The 17,357-nt window shown below is 36.7% G+C and overlaps 1 protein-coding gene across 1 annotated transcript in view; it reads right to left on the bottom strand.

Moving 5' to 3' along the window:
* Positions 1–6,353, bottom strand: part of LOC100916840 (sodium-coupled monocarboxylate transporter 1-like) — a 39,691-nt gene extending 33,338 nt beyond the window's left edge. The window contains exons 1-3 of the mRNA XM_023505537.2: positions 5,503–6,353; positions 4,367–4,432; positions 1,916–1,967 (exon numbers count right to left, since the gene is read on the bottom strand). Of these exons, the coding sequence (XP_023361305.1) occupies positions 1,916–1,967; positions 4,367–4,432; positions 5,503–5,853 (469 nt within the window). The 5' untranslated portion in view covers positions 5,854–6,353. The remainder of the gene's footprint in view (positions 1–1,915; positions 1,968–4,366; positions 4,433–5,502) is intronic.
* Positions 6,354–17,357: the final 11,004 nt, after the last annotated feature.

The raw sequence follows: 17,357 nt of genomic DNA, 5'->3' as shown, positions 1-17,357 counted from the left end.
CCTGGCCATCCTCAGCAACGAGATCAACCAAATCATTTCTAATGGAGCAGTAATGAACTGAACTAGCTATGCCCAGAAAAAGAACTCTGGGAGATGACTAAAAACCATTACATTGAATTCCCAATCCCTATATTTATGCACACCTGCATTTTTGATTTCCTTCACAAGCTAATTGTACAATATTTCAGAGTCTGATTCTTTTTGTACAGCAAAATAATGTTTTGGTCATGAATACTTATTGTGTATCTAATTTATATTTTAATATATTTAACATCTACTGGTCATCCTGCCATCTAGGGGAGGGGATGGGGGGGTAAGAGGTGAAAAATTGGAACAAGAGGTTTGGCAATTGTTAATGCTGTAAAGTTATCCATGCATATATCCTGTAAATAAAAGGCTATTAAATAAAAAAAAATTCATATACCACAACTTATTCAGCTGTTCTCCAGCCAATGGGCATCCATCCAAATTCCAGTTAAATAAAAAAAAAAAAAAAAAAAGAAATAGCCCCCCCCCAAAAAAAAAGCAAGAAATTTGGGGCAGTTAATTAGTGTAGTGGATAGAGCACCAGCCCTAAAGTTAGGAGGACCTTAGTTTAAATGTGGCCTCAGACACAACACTTCCTAGGAAAGTGTTAATCTCAATTGCTTCAGGAGGAAAAAAAAAAACTCAGGAAATTTAAGTATTTTAACAATTCCAAGATGCTTTATAAATGCCAGGTGATAAACACTTTCTGTTACTGAGATCAGCACAGAGACAAGGAGCTTTGTTTCATTATTGAGTTGAGAGCAGAATAGCAACTACCTGAATCCTGCTCTGGTCACTCAAACAGGAAGTCCACTAGACTGCTACATTTGCATTTATTTTCTTTTTATGCTAAGCAAGTGGGGTTCAGTGATTTGCTCAAGATTTATACATCTAATGAGTGTTAAATGTCTGAAGCTAGATTTGAACTCAGGTAATTGACTATCTTCCTATGACCCTATCATTTCAAAAGCTGTCATCTAGACCAATCTTTTTTGGTTTATACCCTGTATTATTTCTTTCCTGTCGAAGTTCTATTCCTGAACTTCACTTTTGGAAGGCCCTTCTGGCCCCTTCCTTCTTGGCTTGGCTGGTTTCTCCCAACACCCCCTTTTCTATTTTTTCGTACTTAATAAGTATTTTATCTTTTTCCAATTACATGTAAAGATAGTTTAACATTCATTTCTGTAAGATTTTGAACTCCAAATTTTTCTCTCACCCCAAGACAGTAAACAATCTTATACATGTATAATCAAATCTGGTATTTTCATATTAATCATGTTGTGAAAGAACAATCAGAACAAGAGGGAAAACCACAAAAAGGAAAAAAAATTGAAAAAAAGTGAAAATAGTATGCTTCAATATGCATTCAGACTCCATAGTTCTTTCTCTAAATAAGGATTTCTGGATATGAAACAATCCATCTAGAAATGCACAGGGAACTTTCCCACCCAGGATTTTCTCTACTGTATTTTCACTCCAGCGGCCACTAGGTGATGCCATATAGTGCACAGAATGTTAGGACTGACATTAGGAAGACCTTGCAAATCTGACCTCAGATATGTACCAGCTGTGTGACCTTGGACATGTCACTTAACCCTGTTTGCCTCAGTTTCCCCATATGTAAAATATGATGGAGAAGGAAATGGCAAACCACTCCAGTATCTTTGCCAAGAAAACTCCAAGGGGGCCGGGGGAGTCATGAAGAGTCAGATATGATTAAACAACAATATCTAAGACTCATCTTTTTCTGAGAGCTTAGAGGAACCCATGAAAGCTACCCAAAGCTCACCTGTTCATCATGGAAAAGTATTATCAGTTCATCCCCATCCCCAAGAGTTAATTGGGCTTATCCAAAAATGACCACCACTGTTTACCATACAAAATTTACCTTGATTCATAGCGAGAGCTGGAGCATAAATGACAACTCCAATGTACAAAACCTAGGGAGAAAATCAGTATGAAATATGAACAAGAGATTATCAAACCTTAATTATAACCTACTTAGCATTCAACTTCCCTATTCTCTTTCTTCCTATCAATGCAATATATTTTGGGTGGGGAATTAAGAGCTCCATCTCTTTCTAGTCTATGTTCTTCAGCATATGTGGTTCTGTTTCCAGCATAACTGGGCTGCCTGCATAAAATCCAATCATTAACCTGTGCATTTGATGGACTTTATATTTAATAGTAATAAGTAGCATTTTAAAAGTTCTTTAAGGTTTGCAAAATGCCATACATAATTCTCATTTACTCCTCACTCAATTTTACAAGGTGAGAGGTACTATTAAAACCATTTTACAGATGAGGGTAACTAGGTACTGCAGTGTATAGAGCATAGGCTCTGGAGGACCAGAGTTCAAATATGGTCTCAGACATTTAATTATATGTTACTAGCTATATGGCCCTGAATAAGTCATTTAACCCCAACTGCTTCTCAAATATTAATATGTTATTTCAAATATTTTGTATCCAAAAACCTACTGGAAACAACAACTTTAGCAAAGTTGCAGGGAATAAAATAAGCCCATACAAATCATCAGCATTTCTCTATATTACTGGCAAAGCTCATCAGCAAGAGATAGAAAGAGCGATTCCATTTAAAATAACTACAGACAAAAGAATTTTGTGAGCTTCATACAGATATTCCTGGGGAGCCTTCATATTTCTCTTTAGGGCAACAAAATTTGTAGTTATTAGGCAGTTATTAGAAAGGTCTTGGAAAATTTCTCAATGCATCTACGTATCTTAGTAGATAAGAATGCTGGGCCTAGAGTCCACAAGAAGTTAAAATCCAACCTCAGAAACTTAGTAGTTGTATGACCTTGGTCAAATCATTTAAGTTTGCCTCAGTTTCCTCAACTGTAAAATGAAGATAATAATAGCACCCTATGTCCCATGTAGGTACTTAATATACTTATTCCCTTCTATTTCTTCTTTCCTTTCTGACACTCAATTCTCACCCTCTCATTTCAGTGGAGCTCAGAGTCTTGCTCTACAGATCTGGAGTTCAAAACCCAATTATGAACACCAGCTTCCTCATCTGTAAAATGGGGTTAAAGAAAAAGGGGTCAATGGGAACAATGGTAGTAATAAGATTAATTGTTCAAAGTGAGAGAGCATGGGAAGCACCACAAGGCCATAGAATAAATATATTAATATTAATAGAGTATATGAAACCCTTGGAGGCTCTGGTCCGAGAATTCAAATTCTCTCTTGATCTGATTTGAGACAAGTTATTTAATCTCTTTGAAATTCAGTTTTGTTAAGTATAAGAAAAAGGTTGGACCAGTTGATATTCAAGGTCATTTTGAAGCTCTAAAATTTGGGATTCTGTGATTTTCTGCTGTATGAAATGGAGTCAGGAAGATGTGAGTTCAAATCATAGCTGACAGTAGATGGGAACTAATGACTTAACATTACACCTCTAATAGGAAAATATATTTTGCATGATGAAATCATATGAATAACTGATATATTGCTTCCCTTCTCAATGGGTGGGAAAGGGACTGGAGGGAGAAAATTTGAAACTCAAAAATTTCAAATATTAAAAACAAAAAAACAAAGAGTGTACACAGAAAATATCTCCATGCCTCAGGCAAGCACCTTGAAATGCTCAAAGGAGCAGATTTCAGATTCTAACCCATTAATTCACTATAGATGTAGCCTGGTCAAGATCTGTAAAATAATCTGTAAAATGCTAGGAATTGGGCTAGATAGCCACAAATGTCCTATCTCAAGAGCAATGCTTAAGGCTTATTTCTTAAACCACAGTTGCCAACCACACAGACTGTTCTCCCAAAGGGAATGCCCTTTCAGAAGCCATCCCATCCTTAGAATATTCACAGTCTTCATATGTTTATCATCCTTTGTATAGTTACAGCCTATATCCCCATGGGTAGTTAGGAGGAAAATCCTTTGCAATCCTTAAAATTATAAGGATTTTGTTATTCGTTGTTATTTCCCGAGTACTATCAATGAATCCCTCAAATATCTTTGTCATCTGAATTATGTCTGCAGAGTCTTTTTTTTTTTAATTTAGGAAATTCAGGACAAACAGCTATTGCCCAAAGGAAATGAATTGCATGATTTGCTCAGGTGAGAAATTCAGTTTAATCTAAATCATTCCATCATCTCAGGAAGCTAAATTCTCAATATCTCTGTGCTGAGGCTTCCGCAATGGCAGAAACTTGTGCTTTCATTTCCTAGATCTTTTTAGCCCTCTTTTTTAATTTGTCCATTTTTTCACTTTTAGCAATGTCTCGATAAAAATAACTTTGCCAAAATATTTAACAAAAGAGGATGAGGGTAAACAGATGGGACACACTGGAGAATCACTTACCGTTTGAAGGATGAACAGAAAGGTTCCACATAGACGAATGCTTTTGTTAAAACGTAGCTCTAGATACTTTAAAAAATAAAAATGAGGGTAGAATCGTTAGTATAGATGACCCACTCGTCCATACTATTAAATATTTGGAGCTGGAAGGGACCCAGAGGTCATGGAGTCCAACCCTGTCATTGTAGAAATGAGAAAACAAGCTAGGAGAAATTAAGTTACTTGCCCAAGGTCACAGTTAACTAGTGGCAGAAGGCAGGCTTTGATCAGTTTGGTTTTATATATTATCTTGATCTATTTCTCCATTAAATTTTAATATTTCAACTTAATTTAAATTAAAATGAAATATTAAATCTCTATTGCTCTATTAAATTGTTTTTCATCGATTTGTTTTTTCTTGGATTGTCCGTTTCCTTGAATTGTTTTATGATCAGTTTTTCCTTGAATTGTCTCGATCTATTTTCTTAAAATTGTTTTTTGATCTACTTATCTTTCTTCTGGCTTTGCAGCCAGATAGTTGTCCCACATTCCCCTAGGTACAACACTATCAAAAAAAGAGACTCCATCCTCCACTCTGCAAAGACCCTATTCACAGATGCTCATTCAAATGATCAAAAATATCCTGCTCATTAAAAAAAATAATAATAATTCTACTCTGCATTTATTAATCACATTTCTACTCTGTGCAAAGTTTTATACAACATGCTTTGAGCGCATGGAGAAAAATGAAAATAGTCCCCGTGTTTTTAAGGAACAGGATAGGTAGGTGGAACAGTGGACAGAACACCCCCATCTAACTGAGTTCAAATACAACCTCAGACACTTACTAGATGTTGATCCTGAACAAGTCACTTAACCCCGATGGCTTCCAAAGGCAATTTAACCTTCTTTGGAAGAATCCAGCAGGGAGGCTAATTTGTTTACCTAGAGGGAAGCCAGTGGTCTGGATCTGGAGAGGGTGGCCCGGGTTCTGGACCTCTTCAGAAGCATTTTCCTTGTGTGTGCATGTTAAGAAAACTGGTCTCCGAGTCTCTGTTAAGAGAGATCCCCTCTAATCTCACTTCCAGCTCCAAATCTATTTTATTTCTTCCACACTTTCCTCAAACCCCGAAAGGTGGTGGGCAGTGACGTCTCCTTACCTCGTAAGTGCTGGTAATTCCCAGTTTATAAAAGACTGGAATAAAGACTTCCGACGTGACGAGCACCATAAGGACGTAGGAGAAGCCATACATGAGGAATACAGCCCCGAAGCGATAGATCTCGGCAGGGATGCCCAGGATTGTGATGGCAGACATGAAACTGGAAGTGAGGGACAGCGCCACGGGCAGCGCCGTCATTTTCCGACCACCCATCAAAAAGTCTTTCTGGGTCTGCGGCTTTTTCTTGCAGAAGGCATAATAAACACCTATGGCTGTGGATATTAACAGCATCCCAGCGAAAACCAAGTAGTCCCACACATCGAAGGTCCTGGCGTCCGGCTGCTTGCCCATGGTTGAGGGGCGCAAACTTTTTGCTCTCCAAAGAACGTCGAGGGGAGCTGTCTGCTTAGAGAGCCCTTGTCCTCGGGAGACCGCAGCTGTCCCTGCCAAGGAGGGCTGGCGTCCTGACCTCCCGTCCGCAGGTCTCCGTCAGCCTGCTCTCTCCAAGTACGGCCCAGACTCCGGAAGCGCTGCGCTTCTGCCTCCTCTGAGCCACCGGGGCAGACGTGGGCTCCGCTGGGCTGGGTGGAGAGAGCGTCGGGAGGCTCCAGCGGAATCTCAGACAGGAGACGTCCTCTAAGAAAACCGCCTGGAGCTGCAACGAGGTGTGAAGGGGTAGAGGAGGAGGAGATCTAACTCTGGGAGGACGATCTGAGTTAAAATTGCCCGGCTAACCTCGGTTCCGCTGAGGAGGGCTTCTCCGATTGGCTAGTTTGGAGACGTCAAAGTTGACGGAGGTGGGGAGGATCCAGATTGGTGGTCTGAGACCTGGACCAAGCAGAAAGTTTTGGCTACCCCTTAAGGAAAATGCAAATATAAAAGAAAGAGAGAACAATGGAAAGATGGGTTTAAATTTTATCTTTGCTATTCCCTGCTTTAAGAAAAGATAAATAAATCCTCCTCTGCTTTCGAACTTTACGGCTCCTTAATCTAGAGTTGTAAATTAACCAGTCTGATTAATTAATCTAATTCTACCGCTGTTTACTTTCAATTTACTAAGCATGTCAATGAAGGAAACAGCTATTTCTTAAATGATGTACATCGCCAATACAATTAAATTTACCAAGAAATCAGTTTAGCCCAATTTGTCAGAAACTCGTTCAGTTTCTAGTGAGATTAAGTTCTAGTTGAATTAAAAGGGCTTCATTTAGAGCATTTTGACAGAAATTATAGGGTATGTCTGGAGCAGAGAGTTGGGAATATCCCCATCAGATACATTTATAGAAGGGAAGAGGAGTGAAGGCAATTTCACAGGAGTCTTGGTACCAGAGTGGGGGTGGGGTGGGGGTGGGGAAGAGAGAAAGGCTTCTGTCTTGGAAAAACACTTTTCCAGCCTGGTGTTCAATTGACTAACGATCACAGGAATATAATTTAGAAAAATTATGAGACACCACTTCACACTCTAACACTGGGGAGTGGCGAACAGGAGACAGAGATGATAAAACAAACTTAGCTGCAGAGAGTCTACTCGGGAAACAATTCCATTCATTCATGGGTCCCAGCAATATAGTCAGGGGCGTTATTTCTGGAAGCTAATCTGGTCTAGAAATCTAGATCAAGACTAAAAACCATTACATTAAATTCCCAATCCCTATATTTATGCCCACCTGCATTTTTGATTTCCTTCACAAGCTAATTGTACAATAATTCAGAGCCTGATTCTTTTTGTACAGCAAAATTATGTTTTGGTCATGTATACTTATTGTGTATCTAAGTTATATTTTAATATATTTAACATCTACTGGTCATCCTGCCATTTAGGGGAGGGGGTGGGGGGGTAAGAGGTGAAAAATTGGAACAAGAGGTTTGGCAATTGTTAATGCTGTAAAGTTACCCATGTATATATCCTGTAAATAAAAGGCTATTAAATAAATAAAAATAAATAAATAAAAAAAAAAAAAGAAATCTAGATCAAGCCCCATAAAAATAGTTACACTCCATGACCTGGAATTCCCAGGTGAGAGTATTAAGAGAATCATGGTAACTAGCTTTTGAACTGGCTTTTCATAATGCCCTACTTCATGAGCTCTTTCATTCATTCTTATTGCAAAATCTTTTACATAAAGCATCTCATTTGACTCTTCCTCACCCCACACCTTTGTGGGATAAATAAACATTTTGGAGATTATCATTCCCATTTTAGGAAGAAGCCATGAAATTTTAGCTTCTGCCCCAGTCCAAATAATCTTATTGCTATCAGTCTCAGGAACCACGTTAGAAGAAAGGAGCTTTTACCTTTTTCCAAGCACACCTTAATCCAATTACAGGGAAATATATATATATATATAGTCCAAATATATGCAAAATTTTTTCTGAATTCATCCAATTTTCTTGCTCTGCCCAAGTCTGTTTTTTCTTACTTTCCCTTCTCACCTCATTCTATTGGTTTGCCCTTCTCCTTTAAAGAGGAGGAGCAAAAGGTGTCACCCTTACCCCCAAGTAAATGACCAATAAATGTCCTTGCTTAATTTAGACAAGAGGTTGAGCCTAAATTCTTTTGGACACTGCAACCCCTACCACAGTACCTCAACATTTTTGGCATATCCCTACAGAAGATCATAGAATTTTAGGTGAATAATAACTAAAATGTACATAACATGTTCAGGTTTGCAAAATGCTTTACAAATATCTCATTTCACCATTATAATAATGCTGGGAATTAGATACTATTAATATCCTCATTTTACAGAGTCTGAGAGAGGTTAAATGATTTGTCTAGAGTCATAAGTGTGAAGATTGCGTGTTTTAAAATCAGCAGGAGTCCGGAGTTCAGGTTAGGGGAAAATCGTCAGTCTTTATTCTCAGTGAAGAAGGATCGGAGGTGGAAGAGAATCGGCGATAGCAATGTGTGCCGCTGAGTCCAGAAGCTAGCTAGATCACCAGCCACACGACCAGCCGCCAGGAGAATAGAACCCAGGCCCAATCTCTCCCAGCTTCTCTTCCTCCCACCAAAATCGTCATTTCCCGTACAACACATCAGGACTAGCACAGAGAGTGGGCAGGGACCATTCTTTATCCAATCATGTATATTAATAGAGTATAGTCCAATTACTATTTAGCCTCATGTACTTGGGACCTCAGTGCATCAACTCAAACCTCAGCCCATTACACATAAGTAATAAGTGTGACAAATAGAAATCAGGATTTAAACTCGGGTCTTCCTAACTCCAGCTACAATACTCTATCCATTGAGCCAAGAATTGTCTCATTCAAGAGAAAGAGACTCTGTATTGCAAATGAGTTTACAAATGAGGAAACTGAGATCCTGGATGGTAATGTGATTTATGCTTACAGATTTGGAATTGAAAGGAACCTGAGAGGTTTTACATGTGAGGGCATATGACGTCTAGGGAGCTAAAACCATGTGTCTGAACGAGATGAGGTGAGATCTTTCAAGACAGTTGTGAAAATTGAGTAAGGTTTCATCTATTTCAAAGTTTGAGTAGGCCTGAAGGACTTTAAGCATCAAGTCAAGGGCATACTTAAGTCCCCTCCCTGCTGTCCCCTAAGGGCATACTTAAGTCCCCTGGTTATCCTCCATCAGTGTCTTTCTGTTTAGGTCAAATATGGGCAACTATATACTTATTGGTCAAGTTCAATTTCTTGGGTAGTTCCCAAGATTAGAATGTAAGATCCTCAGCCAATAAGGATGAGGGTCAGTGGTGAGAGGGGGTATTTGCGTTAGGGATAAAAAATGTGACCCTGCCCCCTACGGTGCCTCCTCCCTTCTATAGTCTGCTCCATGGGTAGGATGCCCGATTCTCGAGAACGTACAAGAAACTTTGCTTTGCTTCTAGAGATCTCTCCAGCTTTTTTTATTAAATGCTGTCTGACCCACACATGTCCAAGATCACAGAAGAAATATTAGAGGAGGGTTTTGAATGCAGATGTTAACTCTAGAACTCTAAAACTTCTAGAACTCTAGAAAAAAATTTAGTTTTTCAAAGTGATATATGTATGTATATATATGGAGAGAAGGAGGAAGAGGAGGAGGAGATAAGGTAGATAAGGATAATTTACACAAGGATGTAGTGAGGGAAGAGTGTGGATGGGGTGATCCTATCTTTAAATGGGCCTTTTGTTCCAGTGGACTTCTGATTATAGTCCTACCCCTGATGGGCCAATAGAAACCCCATCTGTACTCATCCAATTAGAAAGCCAAGTTATGATGTCAAATCTCTGATGCTATATTTCACCTTCTAAAGATCAGCCTGTACTGAAAATATTCCCTAAATCTCTATGAATTTACCCCACCAGTCAATCACCTACTCCTTGTTATAACTAACTCTTTTTAAGGTGCTAAATCTCTTTTAGGGTTCAGCATTGCAATCCCCTTCCCTGCTAACCCTCTGTTGGCATTCAGTCTGACTAATACATTGTTGGTGGAGTTGTGAACTGATCCAACCATTCTGGAGAATAATTTGGAATTATACCCAAAGAGCTATCAAACTCTGCAAACCCTTTGATCCAGCAATGTTTCTATTGGGCTTGTATCCTAAAGAGATCATTAAAAAAAAAAAAAAAAAAAAAAGGAGAAAAGACCCACATGTGCAGAAATTAGCAGCTCGTTTTGTAGTGGCAAGAAACTGGAACCTGAGTGGATGCCCATAAGTTGGGGAAAGGCTGAATAAATTATAGTATATGAATCAGCAGGATGCTTTCAGAAAGGCCTAGAAAGACTTACATGATGCTAAGTGAAGTGAATAGAACCAAAAGAACATTGTACACAGCAGTAAGATTATGTGATGATTAACTCTGATGCACTTGGCTCTTCAGCAGTGAAATGCTTTAGGCCAATTGCAATAGACTTGTAATAGAGAGAACCATCTGCATCCAGAGAGAAAACTAAGGGAACTGAATGTGGATCACAACATGGTATTTTTACCTTTTTTGTTGTTGTTATTGTTTGCTTGCTTTTTTTTTTTCTCATTTTTTTTCCTTTTTGATCTGATTTTTTTGTGCATTATGATAAATGAGGAAATATGTTTAGAAGAATTGAACATGTTTAACCTGCTTGCTTCTAGGAGAGGAGGGAAGGGGAGAGGAAGGGAGAAAAATGTGGAGCATAAGGTTTTGCAAGGGTGAATGCTGAAAACTATCTTTGCATTTTAAAAAACTAAAAGCTAGTATTTAAAAAAAACATTCCAATCACTTTATGGCATCTTCCCCCTAGCTAATTGTGAGTTCTACTAGGGAATTTGACTTTCCCCTTGCTAACTGTTAAAACCCCTTTCCTTGCTAATTCCTCTTGGAATTTAGCTTTATCTTAGTAGCATAATAAAATCTTTTGTCCTTTGAATTTGCCCTCTTTAAGAATACATCTCTATTGAAGCAGCTACACCCAAAGAAAGAACACTGGGAAATGAATGTAAACTGTTTGCATTTTTGTTTTTCTTCCCGGGTTATTTTTACCTTCTGAATCCAGTTCTTGTGCAACAAAAGAATGTTTGGTTCTGCACACATATATTGTATCTAGGATATACTGCGACATATTTAACATGTATAGGACTGCTTGCCATCTGGGGGAGAGGATGGAGGGAGGGAGGGGAAAAATCGGAACAGAAGTGAGTGCAAGGGATAATGTTGTAAAAAATCACCCTGGCATGGGTTCTGACAATAAAAAGTTATAATTAAAAAAAAAAAAAAAAGAAAGTAATGACATATAAAAAAAAAAGAATACATCAGTATTGTAAGAAAGAAAAAATATGATGTATGCATGGAAAAATTTACATGAAATGACACAAAGTTAAACAAAAATAAGAAAACAAAATATTCAGTGACTTACATCAGTCAATGTAAAAGGCAAACATAACTACAATAAAAAGTAAGATTGGCAAAATTAAAAAAACAAGCATTGACCTCAAAGAAGAAATGTGAGAAGACAGTTTGCAGAGATGAGAATTCCACTGGGAGGACATTTGCATATATTTCCAAATGTTTTGGATGAATTGATTGATTTTGTGAATTGTTTTTTTCTTCCTTTTCTTTTATTCTTATAAAAAAAGTTCTTTGTTATATGGGATAGCTCTCTGGGAGGAGGAGAAGGAGAAGGATTATGGGGAAAGTTTAGGCAATATAAAAACAATGATATCAACAGAAAACTTTTTTGAATAATAAAATCTCTCTCATTTATATAAATATATATATATATATATATATATACTTGTAGCCTGGATGTGTTCATACATGTAGTTAGCCATTTAAAAGTTTCAGTTCCAATAGATCACACACTCCTTATTAAATTTTTCACAGTTTCTTCATTCCTCCTTCATTTAAGAAAAACATTCATCATGAATGAAGGTACAGTTGTACCCTAGAAACAAACATTCTAGTTTTAATTTTTACCTTACCTAAAAACACAATCTCAGCTCCAAAGTGGTGCATTTTCTTCTTTAGTTAGAGAAAAGATTACTAGCCCAATTATCCTATACTTTTTGTCTCAAACTCCAGAGGAGCAAAGGCTGTTTTCTATCAGGATACATGAACTCAGTATTGAAGAATGGTTAATGGTGTGATTATTGGCCTTTGTTCTTGAAGAGGACCAGAATGATAACATTGTGTTAGAATCAAGTTACAGCGTATCCAACTGCGCCTCATCAGACCAATAGGAGTTCAGAATGCTCTGTTTCCTGACCATGGCACTAACATACTGTCCAGGTTTCCCATATAACAATGAGAACAGGACAATGGCTCTGTGGAGTTTTAATTTGATAGTTAATCTAGTCCTTTTTCTTTCACACACTTTCTTTTGGAGTCTCCCAAACACTGAGCTAGCTCTGACAATGCATTTTTCAGTCTCATAATCAATGTGGACATCCCTGGAAAGTATACTGCCAAGATAAGGGAACTTATCCACAGTATTCAAATTTTTTTCATTTTCTATAACAATGGTTCCCTGTCTGGATGGTCTGATCCTATGGAGCACCTGTGTTTTGATGGTGTTAATTGTTATGGCAAAATTAGCATCAGAGTGGAGAATTGATCCACACTTTGTTGCATTTCAATTTCAGCCACTACATTGAAAGCAAAATCATCTGCACAAACATTCCCTCTACTTTAGTCTTGGCTTGTAGCTTTTTCAAGTTGAAGAATTTACCAAAAGTGTGATAATTGTCCCTAATACTCTGTTAATCCTCATTGGAGGCTTTTACCAACATAATTGATAATATCATGCTTAAAAACATTGGAAATCTCCACTGGAGCCTGGGAAAGTACAAGAGCATCATCCATTATCCAGAAGCATGCTGCTGTGAAAACAACATACAATACTGATGAAGTTCTCTGGGCAATTTTGACATAATTTTCCATAAACCCTCATGACTGACAGTATCAAAGGCCTTGGTCAACTCCACAAATATTATGTACAGATCTCTGTTCTGCTCCTGGCATTTCTGCAAAAGTTTGGGGGCAGCAAATACCATATTGACTGTTCTCTGGTCCTTTCTGAAGCCATACTGACTCTCTAGTAAATTACTATCTTCCTGCTGAAGGATCAGCTTATTAAGGAGGACTCTGGTAAGAATCTTGCTAGCAAATGACTAAGAGAGAAACCCCACTGTGATTGTTGCAGAATGATCTATTTCATTTAACTTTATAGATATGGACAATAAAGGCATTCATAAACTTTTGGAGATAATCTCCTCTTTTCCCACAATCTGGAAAATTTCTTGTATATAGACCTCTCAGTGGATTCCCCACCTTGCAAATCTCAACTAGAATTCAATCAGTATCAGGTATTTTGCATTAGAAAATGAGTCAAATGACATTAAAAAATCTTTTCTTCAGTTGGAATTTCAACTAGGGAGAGATTGATTTTAACCTGAGGTAAACAGTGATATTATCATTTACCAATAGATGACAGTCTATTGAGGACTTATGATCATGCCATTATCATTAATCAGTGTGGCTCCATCCGCACTGAATAGTTGAGATGCACTATAAGTCTTTGGCTCTTAAGTAGGTTTCAGGACGTGATAAAAACCCTTTGAATTGTTATTAGAAATAAAATTAATTTCATTTGCCTTCCTACTAAACCAAGAATCCTGCATCTCTGTAAGCTTCACTTGTACTTTACTTTTGATGGAATTAAATGTTGCCTTCTTAGAGATGGATGAACTATCCAGCTAGTAAACCCTTTAGAGTTTTGATTTTTCATTTAACAGTTGCAGACCCAATCCCTATATTTATGCCCACCTGCATTTTTGATTTCCTTCACAAGCTAATTGTACAATAATTCAGAGCCTGATTCTTTTTGTACAGCAAAATAATGTTTTGGTCATGTATACTTATTGTGTATCTAAGTTATATTTTAATATATTTAACATCTACTGGTCATCCTGCCATCTAGGGGAGGGGGTGGGGGGGTAAGAGGTGAAAAATTGGAACAAGAGGTTTGCAATTGTTAATGCTGTAAAGTTACCCATGTATATATCCTGTAAATAAAAGGCTATTAAATAAAAAAAAAAAAATAATAAAAAAAAAAGTTCCAGCTTCACATCATCATATGCTAACAAGACAGTCTGGGTAAAGTGGCCTTTTTGTGTGTGCAATTATGATTGAAAATTGCAACTGGGTGCCACGTTTTAGGAATGGGCTCCTTTTAGCATTTCCTAATAAAGGATCAGAATAAGTTGGTTTAGTGTTCCCATTATCATTGTAGCATTTATTCCCTGAAATAAAATCATTTTGCTTCTTAATAAAAAGAAAACGCAGTGGCATTTAGATAGTACAATGATTAGAGTACTGGCTCTGGAGTCAGGAGAATCAAATTTGTTCAAATTTGACCTTAGACATTTAACATTTAATAACTGTGTGATCCTTGGCCAGTCATTTAATCCCAATTTCCTTGCCAAAAAAACAAACAAACAAACCAAAAGAAAAGGAAAGCACTCTGTAGATATATTGTCTCTGTCTTTCTTTAGTTTTGATCTCCAAAATATGTGCCTGGTGACAAGATAGGCACTCTAATATTGTCAGGCTATTAAAGAAAAATTTTCAACCAATTAACCCCAATATCTTCTGCTCACACATATCATGCCAACATTGGAGTAAAGTAAGGAGGAATTCCTTAAGATACAAATTGTTTCAGCTAGCTAGGTTTTCTAAGTTACATAAGAGAAGCTCATCAAGAAATAACATAAAGAAATTAGCATTCTTCCACAGGGAGTAAGAAAACAAACCTTGGTTATGAAGCAGCCAGAATTTCCTTTTTCTTAATTTCCTGGTCATTGACAAGAGGACTATACTTTGAAAAAATTCCTATACATAGGCTTTAAAAGCAAAGATATCAAAGTTTGCTCAGTTTTATTTTACCCTCTTCTTTTAACACTAATTTCTTAACCTCTCTGGAGAATGCTGGTAAATATTTAACAATTGGCTCTCTGAGGGAAAAAATGTACCTCCCACTCAGTTTTAAATTTAATCTATTTATTATTATTATTATTAACATTATCTTCATCTCAAAAGTCACAAACAACAGAAAAATAACCCAAGTCTATATCTGTAACCTTTTTCTGAGTTCCATAATGTAAATATACTGATAGAAAATTTAAAAATTAATTCATGAGTCAGTCCAACTGGCTCCAGCACAACCTTGCTGGCATTTCTCTCCATCCAGATTACATTTCAGATTGTATTTTCAGATCCAGTTTTCCTTCTTTTTCCCACTGAATGTGTCTTTTTACAAACTAGCATCATTTTCTTCTGCATTTCTAATCCATTGTGCAATTGGTTACTAGAAGATTGACCATAAAACCTTCACATTTGTGGGCAATTTTTCTTTTTTGCCACAAAATCCATTTCCAATTTTATTTAATTACTTCAGAACTTGAAGATACAATGGTCTGTTTTCATTTCTTCCTAATGATTTTGCAAGGCAATTAAATGCTATCTGATCACTCAGATCAGATAAACAAAACTCTTCCAATAAAATGAATAATTATCTTTTTTTTTTTTTTTTAAAGCATTTTACTTGCCTCTCCCTATCCCAGAGCAACTCCTTTCCTCAAGGCCATTTAAAACAAGTCTTTTGTCCCAGTTTAGAACTTTGAGAAAAATTAAGAATGATATCTTTCTGGTAAGTTCTTAAGCAGCTGATAAAGCTGGGATGCTGGGATCTGAAAGTTACAAAACAGATTTTAGGTCTTTTTTTTTTCCTTTCTTTTTTACTTCACTTTTGGAGTCATGGAGAGAAAAGCTTTTAAACTGGGTTCAGATCTGTTAAGAAATAAGTATTGTTTTACTAAAGGTATATCAACAATCTAATGTGGCCATTAAAATGCTGAAATATCTGAGAATGTACTGCATGTATAGGCATGTCAGTTTTTGACATGTAATGCATTAATTCAATATTCAAATACCTTCCTACAGGAATCAAAAATGAATATTCCCAATTTAAAAAAAAATATTTGTTGTGTCCGTAACTGTTTTTCTTTAGAGGTATTAAGATTTCTCTGATGATGAAAATGGAAAAGTACTCCTGATGTCATAGAACTTTATCTTCTTTTTCCTCATTGTGATCATAGCATAACAAAATGCTCCAAATTATTTTTAAACATTTTGTCCACACGAAAACTTATAATGGATGAGCAGAATAAGACAATCACTCAAACTTTTTTTTAATATATATGTTTTTTTATAGCTTTTTATTTACAAGATATATGCATGGATAATTTTTCAGCATTAATCCTTGCAAAACCTTCTGTTCCAACTTTTTTCCTCCTTCCCCCCCATTCCCTCCCCTAGATGGCAGGAGACCAATACATGTTAAATATGTTAAAGTATATGTTAAATACAATATATGTATCCATATCCATATTTGCTGCACAAGAAAAATTGGACTTAGAAATATGTGAAGACCGAGTTAGCACCCTGGATATCTTAGAATCAGCCGGAGTCAGGATGAGCAAAAGTCCTTGGTCTTTATTCTTGGTCTTTAGGGGTAGAAGTGAAGGGAATGGACACAGGATCTCCACAACCTTCCTTCTCCTTGTCTACTGCCAAAGTGACTCTGGTTTGTCTTACTCCACCCCCTTGTCCCTCCTACAATTCTCTGTATACACCAAAGATCAAGCCAGCACAGAATAGTGGGAAGGGCCATTTTCCAAGCATATGCTAATAGAGTATTGTCCAATCAGTAATTAGCCTTAAGGGCTGGGTTGTCTAATTCCAGTGCATCAACTCAGAGTTTCAGCCCTTTACAGAAATAAGGTAAAAATCATCTGAGAAGGAAATCAAAAATGCCAGCGGACAATAACAGAGGGAGTGGAAATGTTATGTTGAATCACTCAAACTTAAAAAACGAAAGGTGTCACAATAATAAAATGACCTTGTTTTGCTGTAGCAATAAAATTACCAAGTGCAATGACTTGATTTAATAAAAATCATCTTTCAAAAGCTGCTGCTATTTTTAATCATTAAATATCCTAATTTAATGTATTTCTCTCTCTTTTGTTGTTACTACAAGTTACATTGGATTTAATGAGTACTCCAACATTCCAAAATGTACTGAATTCAAAAATCAGTGTAAACATATTGTTGTGTTTACAGATATTGTAATATACATTTTTCTGCTGGAAAGAAAAAAATTCAAATAAATGAAGATATATCAACATAGACTCACAAGAAAAGACAAAAACAAATATTTATTACTTAAGTCGACCTTATCAAAAACTCTATTGAATATATTGTTAATTTAGATTAATTTTTAAAAAATTTTAGATTAAATCTTTAAAACAAACAAATAAACTGTAGCAATTATATCTGATCACATACTGTATACACCAAAAGATCAAGCC

This window comes from Sarcophilus harrisii, chromosome 5, assembly GCF_902635505.1.
Source record: "Sarcophilus harrisii chromosome 5, mSarHar1.11, whole genome shotgun sequence".
Taxonomy (NCBI): domain Eukaryota; kingdom Metazoa; phylum Chordata; class Mammalia; order Dasyuromorphia; family Dasyuridae; genus Sarcophilus; species Sarcophilus harrisii.
This window is presented reverse-complemented; position numbering and strand designations above follow the sequence as displayed.